Source organism: Gossypium raimondii, chromosome 3 (assembly GCF_025698545.1).
Source record: "Gossypium raimondii isolate GPD5lz chromosome 3, ASM2569854v1, whole genome shotgun sequence".
Classification (NCBI taxonomy): domain Eukaryota; kingdom Viridiplantae; phylum Streptophyta; class Magnoliopsida; order Malvales; family Malvaceae; genus Gossypium; species Gossypium raimondii.
In genome coordinates, this window is record NC_068567.1 from 9239229 (window position 1) to 9257841 (window position 18613).

The 18613-nt window shown below is 30.5% G+C and overlaps 1 protein-coding gene across 1 annotated transcript; it reads left to right on the forward strand.

The window, feature by feature from the left end:
* Window positions 1-6824: 6824 nt before the first annotated feature.
* On the forward strand, window positions 6825-8245 carry LOC105797061 (U-box domain-containing protein 29). Its single transcript, XM_012626991.2, has one exon. It carries the CDS (start codon window positions 6924-6926, stop codon window positions 8142-8144), a length of 1221 nt encoding a protein of 406 aa, XP_012482445.1. The 5' UTR covers window positions 6825-6923; the 3' UTR covers window positions 8145-8245.
* Window positions 8246-18613: the final 10368 nt, after the last annotated feature.

Sequence of the window (18613 nt, forward strand, 5' to 3'; positions counted from 1 at the left end):
GGTATTGATGAGCTCATCAATCATGGTATATATTATTGATACATGGAAATTATTGGACTAATTTGAATGTTGAGTTGTGCATGATAGGGGAATAATGTATTGAATGGGTGTATGAATGTTTATCGCATTGTATTGAAAATATTAGGTAGGTATAATTCTTGTCACATGAAGTTACTAAGCACAAAGTGCTTACCTTGTTTCTTTTTCCCCTGTTTTGTAGTGTTAAGAGCTCGGAGGTCGGATTCGGTCAGAGACGTATCACACTGTCAACCTCAATATTTCGGTATATAAAGAAACTTTATTTTGGAAATCAATGGCATGTATAAGCTAAATAAGTAAATGTTAATGTGAAATGAATGTAATGTTAGCCATTCGTATGGCTAACAAATGTTGATTTTGGTATGTGATGAGGTTATCTTATAAATATGTTTGAATCTATCTTGAAAATATGTTGAAATGGATTGGTTGGTTTGGATTAGTCTCGGTTTAAAATTGCAGGGAAGGTTAGAAATTTATAAAGGGGTTATATTGAGTTTAAAAAAAATTCTTATGAATTCGATATAGTCTCGGTTTATTCCCGATGTATGTTTTGGGCTTTGGAGGTCCATCCAAGGGATGCCATGACATGTTTCGATAAATGAATAGTATTTAACTCGTAATAATGGAAAATTAATTCGGTAAAATCTGGTAATGCCTCATACCCTATTCCGGCGACGAATACTGGTAGAGGGTATTACAAGGCATTATCAAGTTGTGATTGATTGTGAAATCGAGCTGAAAGGGTCAAATAAGTGTTAAGTTCAATGTTAATAAAAAAGAAGAAGGTAAGCTTGGTATTTGAAATGGTGATATAAGTTATACGTGATATAAAGTGAATTATATGTATTTACATGAATGCTCATATTCGGCTAAATGATGTATTTGTGATATTAAAAGTGAGAGTAATGTGTGCTTATGAGTATATGTGCATTTGGTCGATGATGTTAAATTACTAATATTTTCGATGTTATATGAATTTGCTAGTTTGATAAGTGTAGATGTGATTAAGGGCTACTTGATTCGACCTAGTTAAATTATATTAGATATCTTTGAAATGATTTATTTTCGTATAACTTAGTGATAACACTCTAGAATAACGTATTTTTATGTATTAATTATGTATTTATTCTGAGTATGATCTTGCTAATTTGAGCTATTTATGATCTTTTTCTCATAGGGACTAAATTTGAGGCAAAAGCAAAATTAAGGGCCAAAAGCATGAATTTAGAGATAAAATGGGCTAATGTGCAACACAAGGAAAAGTTGGTGCCAAAAGTGCAAGCATGGAGGACACAAGGGTTGAAATGCAAAAAGAAGAGATTTTATTCTATCAGACTCTATTTTAATTATATTAAGATAATTAATATTAAGATAATTATTAAGGATTATTTAATTTTAGGATTTTATTTTATTTATCTTTATTTATCTTCAATTAAATGTATTTATCTTCTGGGAGTTTAAGTAGGATTAGGTTATCTTCCCTAGCACTATAAATAGGGGGTGAAGTGACTCAAAAGGGATCCATCTTTTTCAGAAAACACTCTCTCCCAAAAGTCTAGGATTTTGTTCTTCTCATATTGCCTTTCAATAAAATCTCCATTTTTATTTTATTTATTTTCTTTTCCACCACAACCATGAGCCACTAAACCCATCTAGCTGAAAGTTGTCGGTATTCCCCAAAAAGGGTTCTTGAGGCTTAAAGTCTGTACTTAGCCTCCTCGCCGAGTATTCATCATTTCTCCTCACTACGGGGCTGATGCTTCCGTCCATGTCCCTTAAGAAGTAAGCTTTTCAACGTATACAAAGGCGGCTGCTTTGTATGTTTTGGGAAGTTTGCACAATCGGTTCGTTAGCTTACTATGTTAGAGGTTGGCGAGCCTAAGAGACAAAATGGCGTAGGATTTGCCATTGAGAAGCATTGATCTAGCATAAGACGAACCCACAGAAGCGATTGTTGGCTAGAGTCAGGTTCCACTAAATTGTAAGTCTAAATTCTTGGAGCTGGTGGTCGTAGGCATCCACTTCCACTATAACTGACTTATTCGGTTTGGGAAGGATCATCTAAAAGCCGAGGATGGAACCCAAGACGGAACGAGACAACTGGAGGCTGTAACCCCCATAAGAATTTCATTTCTCTCAACTCTATTTTTAATTTCTCGAATTTTTTATTCAATATTCTTAATTCTATTTTTATTTTATTTTTCATTTCTAGATCTAGACATTTAATTTTGTTATTTTTTTATTTTATTTTTTTTAGGAATACAGGTTTTTTTGGGCAAGATTCTGCCTGGGATTTCATGGAACAAGATATTGGCACCAAAATTTGATGCGGTCGTTAAAAGCGCCAAAAATATCCTATCCTTAATAAATAATGAAAAAGAATAGTAAAAGGGAAGTAGGGCCAAATATAATTATCTTAATAATTATCCTTAATATTAATATTAATTATCCTAATATAATTAAAATAGAGTCCGATAGAATAAAATAAAATCCTAAAATTAAATAATCCTTAATAATTATCTTAATATTAATTAATACATAAAAATACGTTATTCTAGAGTGTTATCACTTACTAAGCTATTCAAGCTTACTGTGTGTGTGTTTGTTCGTTGTTTTATAGTTGTTGTTCTAAAATTAAATAATCCTTAATAATTATCTTAATATTAATTATCCTAATATAATTAAAATAGAGTCTGATAGAATAAAATCTCTTCTTTTTGCATTTCAACCCTTGTGTCCTCCATGCTTGCACTTTTGGCACCAACTTTTCCTTGTGCCACACATTGGCCTATTTTATCTCTAAATTCATGCTTTTGGCCCTTAATTTTGCTTTTGCCTCAAATTTAGTCCCTATGAGAAAAAGATCATAAATAGCTCAAATTAGCAAGATCATACTCAGAATAAATACATAATTAATACATAAAAATACGTTATTCTAGAGTGTTATCACTTACTAAGCTATTCAAGCTTACTGTGTGTGTGTTTGTTCGTTGTTTTATAGTTTTGGAATCAAGTTACGAGCTCGAGGATCGTCAGAGTAATCAGACATACTATCGATCTCTAATTTGGTATTTTAAAAGTTAAACCTTATACTTATGGCATGTATAGGCTAGCTTGTGTTTTGGGTTAGTTTTGAATTTGTAAATATTAAACCATGCGAAAATGGCTAGATATGATGCTTAAGTTTAAGCAAATTTCGGTTATGGTATATATATATGTGTGACGTATTTGGTATATGTATGATGATATAGTCTTGAAAGTTGGCATGATTTGCAATTATGGTTTGTTATAATTTGATTTAAGAGAATTAGGTATAGTTGATGAATTAGTTCTTATTGATGACTATAAATTACCTTGTGATTTGGTAGTGTTTAAATCATGGAACTAAATGTCCAGTTATATGTTAACGTTAATTTTTCTTATATTTGTTAAGTGTGGATTATTGCTATGGTATTATACTTAAATTGATATACATATTGCAATTAGAATTGGTAACTGGTATAATGAGTCTTGTTTACTAAATTAGTTTTATAAGTGACCTATGATATGTTACTGAGATTAATATTATTTATACATATGTATAGGTCCGGTTTTGGCATGTAATGCATTAGTAGATTTGTTTTCTATATTATATATATTTATATATAATGATTATGTTTTATGAGATGTCTTTGCATGTAAATGAATAATTTGTTTTATATTTGAAAATGACTAGGATACTGACTTAGTAAGATAGTAAATTAATAAATGACATATTTGTGCATATGTGTATGTATTAGATTATGGATCTAAAAGATGTGATTAACAATGATGTATGGTAATTTAGCAAAATTAGACTCGTATTATTGGAAAGTTGATGTCTGTTTGGGTATAAACATTTGCGCATAATTGAATGATTATAATGGTATATTTTCATTTATGTTTTGGCTAAGCATTGAACAAAAAGGCTAAAGAATAGTAATGTACCGATTGTGATATGGTCATACATTGTGGTTTGACTTGCTCGTTTTATATGTATATTGTAATTAATAAAATTGCTTATTTTGATATGCGCATAGGTTTATATGGGGAAGTGTTATTTTGATACTTTGTTTATGTATTAAATGAATACGAATATATATTAATTCCGTATCATGAAATGTTTTAAAGTCGGTTGGGTTTAAGAGATTTGACCATGATTATGTGTATATACATGTGTTAGTTCGAAAGTTGTGTCAGGTCCGGTAATGCCTCGTAACCCCATTTCGGCGACGGATACGGGTTAAGGGTGTTACAATGATACTTAAGTGATTAGATCGTTCCAATTTTTCATACAGAGCAAGATCAATTTATGTGTTGGTTTTAGTAATATGTGGCTCAGATTTTCTTGTGGCATAGTCAATATCCAAGCACCCCAACTAGAGAAGAATACTCTCCTTCCAGTTTAAAGTTCTCACTAGTTAATTTAGGGATGTCTAGTTTATTATCAAACATATTCACTGGTTGTAAAACTACAAAATGAATAGACATACATGCTTAACAAAAATTTGAGGCAAACATAAATCATAATTGACCAATGCAAATTATGTATATAATGAATCTAGTGTCATAAAAATTACCTGTAGGCTAAATTTTAATTCAACTAGATCAATTTTATGATAGAATTATTTACTATCCTTTTGATAAAAATATTAAATTCATTTTCATAATCCCGTAAGTAACTATAAAAGGTCATCTAATAATTTTATCTTAATAAATTATGCAATGGGATTTAATACCTATGTTGTCCGAATGTGATTTTTAACTTTAATATAATTTTATTTAACAAAAGATGTTGTAGCTAGTCTTTAACTAAATAAAGTTATGAAAATCACTTAACTAGATATTAATTCTTAAAATTTATTCAAGATTGTTGCTAAGTCATTATGCAACATCTAATGTCTATAAACCTTATGAGATCCTTACTACAATAAATAATTTTATTGCTAATATTGTGACTAATTCTCTAATTAAATAAAATTATTTGAATCCCAGACATATATTCTAAAGTTTTATTGCTAAATACCTTATGCAATAAGTCTAAAATTTTATGCACCTAAAACTTATGTAATTAATAACCGAGATAATTCACGTACAACCATTTACTTGAGCACATAAAAATATTCAAATAACAAATTTCTAAAATTTTTCTTTAAATTATTTATAACATAATTAATTTTAGAAATTTTACTTTAATAAAATCTAATGATTAATTCAAAGAAACATGACATTGTTATTTTGAGAAATTTACAAACTTTTAAAACAGGATAAGGCGGAGATTTATCATACTCTGATACCAAATGGTAGCATAAATAACAAATTACAATATAAAATAATGGAAAAGATCGACATAAATACCTCCAACTATTATTTGAACCAAATGTCAAAATCCAAATATTGTTACACCACTGCCAAGCACGCCAAACCACCGACGAGCACGTAAAATTTAACTATACGAAAAGCTGAAAATTGTCAAAATCTTCTAAGTACTCGAAAACCTCACTAGATGGTGTATATAATTCCTTATCTTTGAAATGGAATTGCTTTAGTTTTTTTTTGGTGTTTAGGGATCTTATGTTAGTTGGTATTTATAGTGGTATTTATAGGAATCTTATGTTAGTTGGTATTTATAGTGGTAGTTCCCAATAAAAAATTACCAACTATACATCTCATTATCTCACATACAAAGACATGGAAGTTGAGGGCAACAAAATTGGGAATGGACAGCAAAACGTGGGGGTTATTCTCACAAACTAATAACAGTTCTAACTACACATCTCATTATCTCACATACAAAGACATGATAGTCCGTGTTAAGGAATCTTACATTCTCTTAATCGTATTACTAGAGATTTATCTTACATTTCGTCCGAGGAGAAATGGAAGGAAAGAAAAGTAAGGGAAAATAATATTTTTTTCTTCCTTTGTTTGGATAGAGTATTTAATTTAAGAAAGAGAAAATAAGCTCTATTTTCTTTTTACCCACAAGACAAAAGTTTAGGACATAAAATATATAATTGTTGTCATTTCTTTCTTTTTAAATAAATTTATGAATGATGAAATTGTTATAATGGTAAAAGTTTATTATAATTAATCATTTCATTTCCACTATTTAACCAAACCAAAATGATTAGAATTACCTTTCCTTTCCTTTCACTAGTTTTAACCATCTAAATAAAATCATATGTAATCATTTATTTTTCTTACTTTTACTCTCCTCTACTATTTTCAAATCTTTTATAACTAATTATATCTTTATTATTTTCAATGAAAATTGCTAAATACAAAGATTGTAAATTTAAACCAAATTAATAGAATTGATAAAAAAACTAAAGTTACCCTTTTATTTAAAATTAATGTAATAAATTAATCTTAGGGTTAATGAATTTTCGTCAAACCTCAAAATAAGTACATATTTTTCATATCATAGTAGGTAACAAAATCGACATTTAAAAATTTAATAAAGAATGGAAATTTTAAATGATCGACATTTAAAAATTTTAAGTATTTTATGAAAGAAAATGGAAAATTAAAAAAAAAACTTGGGTTTTTTAAATAAAAATTTTAAAATTGCCGTTCATAAGCAGGGTCAAGAGCCAAGTGGTGGTGGGCAAGACGAACACAATGACAGCCAGAGCCCGTCATCGATTTTGACTTGGTCTTTTAATTTATAAAATTAAAATTAAAAGGATTCACAAATTCTACACCCAAAAGGAGGCAAGCCGAGTAGCCGGTTCGTGGTCGGTGAGCATTGTCTCGCTACACCACTTGCTCTGGCCCCTCCATATAAACCTCTGTTCCCTTGTATTCAAACCCAAGCCTAGCTTCTCCCGAAAAACAAACTTCTTTTAATAAAATTAAAAACTATGGTGAAGAAGGAACTGTACATAACCGTACCCAGCGTTTTCCGGTGTCCAATTTCACTTGACGTGATGAAATCTCCGGTTAGCCTTTGTACGGGCGTTACCTACGATCGTTCCAGCATCCAAAAATGGCTCGAATCTGGTCACGACACCTGTCCAACCACCATGCAGGTTCTTCCCTCCAAGGATTTCATCCCTAACCTTACTCTCCATCGTCTAATTAATCTCTGGATCCAGTCTTCTACTCTTCGGCCAGGCTCTAACTCTCCACGGCTTCTTCCGGCGACGCCTCCTGCGATCTCCGAGGTTCAGGCTAAGCTATTGATGGAGAAGGTTGAGAGGGAGAGCTGCGACGATTCTTTGTCTAAGGTTGCCGAGTTCGTAAGCTGTTGCGAAGAGAACCGGAAATTTGTAGCTAGATTCGACGGTTTCGTTGAGGTAATCGCCGGAGTTTTGAAAAGGAAATGTGCGGAAATCAAAGCTTTGGAAACGGCGGTTAGGATTTTGGATTTGATTTTGAGCGAAAATGGAGTCACAGAAGGGTTAAACAAATTAATCCTGAAAAGCAATCAGGAAAGTAAATTTTTATCTGCAATCGTTTTAATGCTTCAACACGGAAGCCTGAACTCGAAGATCAAGTCGGTCCGAGTTCTGGACTCACTAGCACTTGACTCCGAATCCAAACGCAGGATCTCCGACTCACAAGACCTTATATCCATCCTTCTCGAGCTCCTGAAAACAAACAACAACGGATCCTTAAACGACGCCGTTACTTCCATTTTAACCACCATTTCAATAACGCGCTCCATCAGATCCCGCCTCATCGAAAACGGCATCGTTGAAATCCTATCAAACTCGCTCACCGAAAAGTCGTTGAAGTTGTTAGCAACGCTTAGCACTTGCAGCGAAGGGAGGTCAGCAATCAGTTCCGAGCCAAAATGCGCGGCGGCGATCGTAGAAAAGCTGTTGAAGGTGTCGAAAAGGGGGACGGAGGACGCCGTAACGGTGTTGTGGAGCACGTGTTGCTTGAACAAAGAGGAGAAAGTGAAAGAAGCGGTGGTAAAAGGGAATGGGGTGACGAAGATATTAGTAATAATGCAAAGAGAAGGGGAAGGGAATGTGAAGATGATGTGCAGGGATTTGGTTAAGGCTCTAAGAGCTGTATGTAAAGATTGGTGTTTAGGCAGTTATGAAACCAAAACTACACAAATTAGACCTTGTTGAGGAGCATTCTTTATTTTTGGACATAAATTTACACACAAGATTCATGTAGTTACCACTTAGTTCAAAGGAAACACGATTCTATGCTTTTTTTTTGTTAGAAACATTATTCCTGGAATTCCCATCTTCCCTTCCTATGGGAGCTTTCAACAGGTAGGCGAACCTCACTTGAGTTCACAGGCTGTACCATTCAACCATCACATTTGACCTGTCACCTGGTTTTGGACCGGCTTTTTTAAATTTTATTCCACTTAATTTTTAAGTTTAAAATAAAATTTTATTTAATTGATTTGAATTTATTAAAAAATTAATGGCTATTGAACTAAAATATAATAAAACTAAGATTACATTTTTACCACCCAATTATCAAAAATTACATTGTAATTATCCATCTATTAACCGGTTAAGTTGACCACCTATTTGCCATATATCTTAAATATATTTATCGAAAACAAAACCCTAACTCCTTTAATATAAAGAAAAACCCTAATAAACATTTGTCTATTTAGATTGTGGTATGTGATGTGATACAAGTTTTGATATAAGTATTGGCACAACAACATGAACAAAATAGAAAACATTAGAATGAACACAAATAAATTGGTAATGTAATTCAGTGCACCATCAACTTGTGCGAGACCTTGCCTAGAGAAATCCATTGCTAAACTCATGATAAAAACAATGATTCAAGTCCAATATATTTTAACCCTCGGATAATTACAGACTCACCCAAATGCATTTAATACGAACTCTCTCTAAACAACCTCTCCTTGTAAAGGCTCTTAACTATTCATTCAAAGATGAATAAAAAATAAGATATGCATTCAATAAAAGTTCTTTACCATGAACATATAACCGCTCCCTAAATTTTATTTAAAAAAAATCTAAATACATCCAATTTTATCCCATGAATCATCCCTATATATATATATATATAGGATAGAAGGTCTTTAAGGATCATATTTGAAATCGAACTCTTCTATCCTGGAGCCATGTGTTACATCAAGTACATAGATAACCCATGTATATTCCTCCGTTTTTGTTGCTTATAAGATAAATATAAAGATATATACAAAATTAAAAACTTTTAACAATAAAACTGATGCGTAGTCAACTTGTAGCACAAACATTTTTGACAAAACCTTTCCAACAAAAACAAGAACAGTAGGAAACAAGAATCACATGCTAAAAGAATTTCAAACTGAATGAAAACCTGGATAGCAGCTTCGTCTATGTCCTCCTCTTCGACTAAAATCTAAAGCAGTTGTGGTAGTAGGTGGGCCAACATTAAATACCACATGGTTTTGGGTTGCATAGATAAAGAAGAAAGTTTTAGATTACTGGAGGAGAGATAAATATGATTTCAAGGTCAATTTTCTCGTCTCAAAAAGCTTTTAATTTTATAGAATGAATATATTTAATTATTTTAAGTTTATTCCATGTATTTAATTACTCTTGCAATGCTATTGTGTATTTTACTTGTGAATTAACAGATCATATATATTTTCTCATTATTTGTTTCTTGTATTTGTAATTGGGTAAACCTATAATTTAGTCTCAAAGTTGTACTCAATCGTTATTTTGGTACTTAAAATTTCTTTTTATCAATTTGGTATCTAAAATTTCAAAACATTATTTCCGTTGCTCTAAGACTCAATTACATTTAAAAAAACTGATGTGGCACGCTCTCAACAAGTTACGTCACTAATTTTTTTGAAATAAATTAAAAATAAAACAAATTCAGAAAAATCTTAAGTTTTTAAGAAAATCAGAAAAAAAGTATAAAAATTCCCAAAAGTATACAAATATACCTCTCTCTTTTAAAATAATACAAAAGTTAAAAAAAAAGAGTGAAGATTAAGAATATGTAAGAAAAATCCAAAAATTAAGTTAATTGTAAAAAAATGAAACGTGAAATGTTGCTAAATTAAAAGAACTCTTATAATTATTTGGGGACTAAACTTATTAAAAAATTAAAAGATATAGTAATGTATTGTTTAAAAATAATTTTTTTAAAAAGCAAAATTTCTGGAAAAGTTAGAAAAACATTCGAGTTTAATACTAAAACATTTATATATCTATATTATTTTGTATCCTTTCTTTTCTTTTCTGATTTTTCTTTCTTTTTATTTTGAATTTTCGCAGTTTTTAACTTTAAATTTTAAAAAATAATTATATTTTATATTTTCTAGAAAATTTTATATTTTAAAATTTCCAGTTTTAAATTTTTTTGGAGCTTTTTATTTTTTATTTTGCAAAGTTTCCATTTTCTGAATTTATTTGGCAAAAATTTAGAGCAACGTGATATTAGTATATTTTTATTATTATATAAAATTGGGCTTTGGAGTAATAAATATAATGCATTCAAACTTTTATGTATCAATGGATATAAAAAATTCTTTAAATATCAAAGTGGTAAATTTATTTGTGAGAATTAGCAAAGTAATAATTAGATATAAGTTTGAAAATTAAAATATGGTTTAACCCTTTGCAATTTGCTAATATCATATGATCTTGAAATTTCTTATTTTATAATTACATTTTACAAATTACGGTTATAAGTATACATTATTAAATTAATTTTAAAATATATTTATTTTAAATTTAGATTACTTTTCAAGTATTTTGAATTTTTTATAGTTAAATTCAAGTTAATGTCATCAGAATTTTTCAGGTGTTCACTTGAACACAAATCTCTCATGTTGAACTGGTCTTGTTTACTCGACCTTTAGAATTTGCTATTCTGTTTTCCTTGAAAGCCTTCTTTACTATGGTTTTCCATTCATATTTTGGTGATTGAGATAATGCTCCAAAGCCTCGTAATATATGCATATTTGATGGATAAAATCCCACCTATCAATTTATGTTAGAATATTTGTTTACTTAATTTTATAATACAAAATTAAATAATTTTACATATTTAAGGTAATTATTTAATTATTATATTTAGTAAAAAATTAAATATAAAAAAATTCTCAAAGGTTTTTAATAAACACTAATTTCGTCTCTACGATGGTTGTGATTTATTGGAAGTTCTTTAAGCATATAGTGTTAGCATAAATAATGGTTTCTAATAGAAAGCAACAAAAAAGATCGAATATAAATAGCTCCAGTCATTGCTGGAGCCAAATGCCAAAATCCAAATGTTGTTACACAATTGTCAAGCACATTAAATTTAGCTGTACGAAAAATTGAAAATCGATTAAGTCTTCTAAGCACTTGAAAACCTCAATAGATGGTGTATATACCTTATCTTTGAAATGAAATTGCTTTAGTTTTTTTTTGTTTTTGTTTTTGTTTTTTTGTGCTTAGGGACTTTATGCTAGTTGGTATTTATAGTGGTGGCTCCCTAAAAAAAAAACACCAACTACACATCCCACTATCTCACATACAAACATGTAAAAGTTGAGGACAACAAAAGTGGGAATGGGCAATAAAACATGAAGGTTATTCCTACGAGCCAATAACGGTTCCAGCACTCTCCCACTTGGTTTGTATTGCCATGAATACTTAAAAGTCAAAAAATAATGCACAAATTATTGCGATATTTTTTCTTAGAATTTGACTAGCATATTCCATGTATCACAATATATCATGTCTCAACGCTTTAACCCAAATTTCTTAATAAATAAACCCAATGTTTATTCCAAGTCTAAACTTTAGTGACATTTCTCGAAATAATCAAATTAACGTGTGCACAAAATTTGCACAAAATTTGAAAAAATCAAACTTAATAGAGTTTCTGATACGAACTCGATTCGGTGTTGATTCGAGTCATTTAGATTGCCCGATCGTGAAATTAAGTAAGTTGTTTAACTTATAGCAAAATAGGCTAGAAAAATGAAGAATAAGTTCAGACGAAAAGGATGCAAAGGGAGTTTAGGAAAATGGAAGATTAGATTCAGCTAAGGCCAAGAGTGAACCAACAATATAAGGGAATGTTGACCCAAAACTTATACGACACTTAGAGGTAATTTGGTTTAGAAAACAGCAAACAAAACCCTTGACCCGCTATCTAACAAGATAGGAACCAAAGGTATAATGCGCCACACTTGAAGTGATAAGTTCGGATATCAAAGGAAAGAAAAGACGTCACGAGCCTAGCTTGATAAGTCAAATCAGTCCCAAAGAGAACAAGGAGATTTGGAATACTCACAAGTTTCAAAATATTTCATAAAAATTTAGCAAAAGTCCCCAGAACAATCTGAAAACAAAATATTTATAGGCATGAGACAAACCCTAGCGGAATAGACACACACATTCAACTTAATTGAGCTATTGATGAACTTAATTAAGCCAATTAAAACTAAGTGACCTTTGATGAACTCTAACCTATGTAACAACAATGGTCAGCTTATTTAATCTTACAAATCAACTAATAATGAGCTCTAATGAGCTGAATAAATTTAGTTCAATACTTGTTATCATAACAACCCTTTAATTCCCCTTTGGGCAGCCGAATGGACACCATTCAAAAATTGAGTATCTTTTGGCTTACGAACGACCCTCTTTGTGGAAAAACTTAATATAACCAACCAAAGGTGTAGATGAACAACCACCATTATAAGAAAAAAACGTTTGGAAACTTATTGGCTTGTGTAAATAACTCATTGTAACTCCTTGTCCATTAAACTCTGCTGTTGGCCTTCAATTCTTCTTCATAACAGCTGAAGTTATTTCTTTCTTTAATGCCGATCCATGTAACAGTTGGTTCAAATGATTAATTCACCTATAAACACAATTAAGCAAATTAAATGGCTATAGCAAATTAATTAGACCGGAACATATTAAATGCCGAAATTATTTAAGCAACTAAAAATTCAAAACAACTTAATTAATTAAACTAAGTATTTAAGCAACTAAAGAAAATTAAACTAAACATATTAAAAGTTCAGTCCAATAATTATTTAGCTAAAATTCAGCTTGCAAAAAATTGTATGGAATGCATGGTGTTGAGCTCTATGTTTGCTTGATGAGTCCGACCACCTCCTCTCCCAAGCTCGATCAATGTGATTTGCAATATCGTCTCGAAACTTCTTAGCACGAGATCAAGTAATGGGCCTTGTGTTAACTCAATGGAATCGGCCATAGTTTCCCGAGCTAGCTTCCATGTATCACAATATATCATGTCTCAACGCTTTAGCCCAAATTTCTTAATAAATAAACCCAATGTTTATTCCAAGTCTAAATTTTAGTGACATTTCTCGAAATAATCAAATTAACGTGTGCACAAAATTTGCACAAAATTTGAGAAACATCAAACTTAATAGAGTTTCTTTATAATAATTCTTATAACGAAATTTACAATGTGGGAACAAGTCTCATAGTGACGACATGATCCTTAAATTTGTGTAGTGGCATGCCTTTAGTCAAAGGATCAACTAACATCTGCTCAGTGTTAATGTGATCAATGATCACTTTTTTCTTTAACATATTCCCTTATGGCTAAATACTTAATGTCGATATGTTTATTTCAATTTCCACTTTTTTTGTTCTTAGCCATAAATACAACATCTTAATTGTTACAATATATCATCAATACCTAAAAATCAAATCCTCAAGTCTAAGCCTAGAAATGAATCAACCATACTCCATGTGAGGTAGCCTTAAAACATAAAATGAACTCAGCCTCCATAGTGGAAGTAGAAGTTAATGTTTGTTTGACGCTTCTCCAAGATATAGTTGCGCCAGCAAACATAAATATGTAACCTGATGTTGATTTACATGAATCAACACAACCGATAAAGTCTGAATTGGAGTAGCCAATCACCTCCAAATTGTTTGATTGTTTGTACGCAAGCATGTAGTACTTTGTCCCTTTCAAATATCTCAAAACTTTATTTGCATATCTTCAGTGATCAATACTTGGATTACTCTGATATCTTCCCAACTTCTAACTGCAAATGCAATGTCAGGTCTTGTGTAGACTTGAACATACATCAGGTTTCTAACAATAGAAGCATATGTAATGTTTTTCATCTGCTTCCTCTCAAATTTGTTCTTCGGGCATTGGTTCAAATTAAACTTATCACCTTTCATGATAGGAGCAACACTAGATGAACAATCTTTCATCCGAAATCTTTCTAAAACCTTGTTGATGTAGGTTTATTGAGATAAACCTAAGATACTATCACGATGAATCTTAATGCCAATGACATAAGACGCATCACTCATGTCTTTCATATCAAAAGTTTTAGAAAGAAATTGTTTCACCTCATGTACCATATCCCTGTCATTTGTTGCAAGTATAATGACGTCCACATATAAAATAAGGAAACATATTTTACTCCTATTAACCTTTTGGTATATGCATTGATCCATGATATTCTCAACCAAACCAAACGGAGATATAACTTCATTGAATTTTAAATACCATCGTCGGGAGGCTTGTTTCAATCCATATATGGACTTCTTCAGCTTGCATACCAAGTGTTCACCTTCACTAGAGGAGAATCATTCAAGTTGTTTAATGTATACCACTTCCTTTAGGTCACCATTGAGAAATGCAGTTTTCAAATCCATTCGATGCAACTCAAGGTCAAAGTGAGCTACTAATGCTAACACAATGCACAATGAATCTTTCTTAGATACAAGACTAAAAGTCTCAGTATAATCGATCCCTTCTTGCTGAGTGAATCCTTTCGCAATGAGTCAAGCTTTATGTCTTTCTATGTTACATATTGAGTCTATTTTTGTTTTGAAGACTCATTTACATCCAATGGCGTTTACGCCTTTAGGAAATGACAAAAGATCCCAAACAACGTTATTTTTTTATGGAATTTATCTATTCTTTCATAGCATTGTACCACAAATTTGACTCTTTGCAACTAATGGCTTGTGAAAATGATTCAGGATCATTCTCAGCTCTAATATTATAGTCAAACTCGCTTCATTGATGTTTTGAATTATTTTTCAATAGTTGTTAATAATTCTTGGACATTCTCATAATGCTCAATTGAGGCACGAACATCAGTCGGAACCTTACTCTTTATGAACATGATACTTAAGTGATTAGATCATTCCAATTTTTCATACAGAGCAAGATCAACTTAAGTGCTGGTTTTGGTAATATGTGGCTTAGATTTTCTTGTGGCATAGTCAATATCCAAGCACCCCAATTGGAGAAGAATACTCTCCTTCCAGTTTAAAGTTCTCACTAGTTAATTTAGGGATGTCTACTTTATTATCAAACATATTCACAGGTTGTAAAACTACAAAATGAATGAACATACGTGCTTAACAAAAATTTGAGGCAAACATAAATCATAATTGACCAATGCAAATTATGTAAATAATGAATCTAGTGTCATAAAAATTACATGTGGGCTAAATTTTTAATTCAATTAGATCCATTTTATAATAGAATTATTTACTATCCTTTTGATAAAAATATTAAATTCATTTTCATAATCCCTGTAAATAATTATAAAAGGTCATCTAATAATTTTATCTTAATAAATTATGCAACGGGATTTAATACCTATGTTTGTCCGAATGTGATTTTTAACTTTAATAATTTTATTTAAAAAAGATGTTGTAGCTAGCCTTTAACTAAATAAAATTATGAAAATCACTTAACTAGATATTAATTCTTAAACTTTATTCAAGATTGTTGCTAAGTCATTATGCAACATCTAATGTCTATAAACCTTATGGGATCCTTACTACAATAAATAATTTTATTGCTAATGTTGTGATTAATTCTCTAATTAAATAAAATTATTTGGATCCCCAAACATATATTCTAAAGTTTTATTTCTAAATACCTTATGCAATAAGTCTAAAATTTTTATGCACCTAAAATCTTATGTAATTAATAACCGATAATTCATATACAACCATTTACTTCAGCACATAAAAATATTCAAATAAAAATTTCTAAAATTTTTCTTTAAATTAATTTTAGAAATTTTACTTCAATAAAATCCAAGGATTTTGCACAAAAGTTTGCAATAAAATTCTCAAAAATGTTTAAAATTAATTCAAAGAAACATGACATTGTTATTTTGAGAAATTTACAAAATTTTAAAACCGGATAAGGCGGAGATTTACCATGCTCATATACCAAATATTAGCATAAATAACAATTTACAATATAAAATAATGGAAAAGATTGACATAAATACCTCCAGCCATTATTTGAACTAAATGTCAAAATTCAAATGTTGTTACACCACTGCCAAGCACGCCAAACCACTGACAAGCACATCAAATTTAACTATACGAAAAACAGAAAATTGTCAAAATCTTCTAAGTACTCGAAAACCTCACTAGATGGTGTATATAATTCCTTATCTTTAAAATGAAATTGCTTTAATTTTTTTGGTGTTTAGGAATCTTATGTTAGTTGGTATTTATATTAGTGGTTTCTCATAAAAAGCCACCAACTACACATCCCATGATCTCACATACAAAGACATGGAAGTTGGGGGCAACAAAATTGGAAATAGACAGCAGAATGTGGGGGTTATTCCCACGAACCAATAACGGTTCCAACATATAAATTTTACATCAATCAACTGCTATAGTTGAAAGTTAAATCATTATTATTTTATTGCTTTTACATATGATTATGATCTTAGGATTATTGTTGAGATTATTAATACATTATTTTACTTTTGAGTTTATAATTGTTTGTTTATTTGGATGTTAAACAACGATCCACTCTAAAAATATGAGTTTAATCCATTTTCTCGAAATTAGTGTCTATGATCACTTTCTACCCTATTTAGTGACCAACTAACATTGTTTGAATCTAAGGCATGCCTATGGCTATGGCTATGGCTATGGCTATGATTACTTGTCCTAATCCATACTTGCTCTTGAAGATTGTCTCCCAAAATTTTTACTCTCTCCCACTTTTCCCCTAAAACTTTTATTCCCTTCCCATCTCACCTCCCATCTACCCCAAACCCTCCCCCTCCAATTTTTTTTTAAAATATTTTTCCTCCAAAACTCGATTAACTCGAAAATTTTCAATTCGATTCGATTCGATTCGATCGAATGCTCACCCCTAAGTGGGAGGGAGTAAAATTTTTGGGAGAAAATAAAAGGTTTTGAGGGTTTTTGGGAGTAAAATTTTGAGAAAAAATAAATGGGAGAGTAAAATTTTGGTGGGAAATAGATTTTGGGTAGATTGGGGGGTTGGGAGGGGAGTAAAAGTTTTGGGGGGAAAGTGGGAAGGAGTAAAAGTTTTGAGGGAAAAGTAAAAAGGTTTAGGAGTTTGGGGTAAAAATGTAAAATATTATAGTTTGATATTCGAATTATTCGAATTATTCGAGTTATTCGAATTTGAAAATTCAACTCGATTCGAACTCGAAATTCGAAAAAAAATTCGAGTTGATTCGAATAACTCGATTAACTCGAATAACTCGATTCGTTTAACTCGAAATTCGAATTTTTTCGATTTTTTCGAGTCGAATCGAGTTTTGCTCACCCTTACATATAATTATATGTTGTTTGATATAAGTAAATCTTTTTTTGAAACTTATTTATTTCTTAATTATTGATCTTATTAATATAATAATTTATATTATTTTAAATAGCTTTAGATAAAAGTTAATTATGATAATTTGAATATTTATTTTAAGATGACATAATTTTTTCAAATATAATTTTTTCCAAAATTAGAATTAACATAACCATTTCAATATTAAATGATAAGTAGCTATCTACCTATTTTTCTTATCAGTACTTTTATATTAAGTAAAAAATGATGATCATACACATTTTAAACATGTTAAAATGTGCTATTCATCCTTGTACTTGTATGGATTTGAGATTTGGTTCTTATACTTTAAAAGTTAAAATTCTAATTGATCATTATCTTCGTTGGTAATTTTTTCAAAATTGTCAATTTAACATGCTTATTTTTATTTAATCATAGGCCATGTCATACGAAAACAATCTAATCAAAATTTCAAGTTGACAAATTTTGACAAAAAAATATTTACAATTTTAATGACTAGACTAAGATTTTAAATAAAAAATTTAATTTTAACTTTTAAATACATGAGTTAAATCTCAAATATTGTCAAGTACAAAGACTAACCAGCGCTTTTTAATTTTTAAAATATTAAATATTAAGAATTTTCAATAAAATAAAAATTTCAATAATTTATCAAATACCTCCTTAATTCAATTTCTCATGCAATACATAGGCTACACTACTATATACTTGACCATACACAGAGGGTACAACAAATAATCTCGAAAAGCTAGTAACACCCATCACTCTATACAGGGAGAAATAGGCTATTATTGCTTGAATCCAGCCTCCATATCAATAAATAGGAGCAAGGAGAGACTTCGGCACATCACCTCGGCATCCTCAACCGTCAAGGTGACCAAAACCTTTATGCAAAGAATCTGTCTAAATCCTTGTAGTCGTGGCAATAGAAATATCTCTAAACCTGAAACCATACCTGCAATGGAAGCCCAACCAAAGGACAAGAAAAATCGAATCACCATGA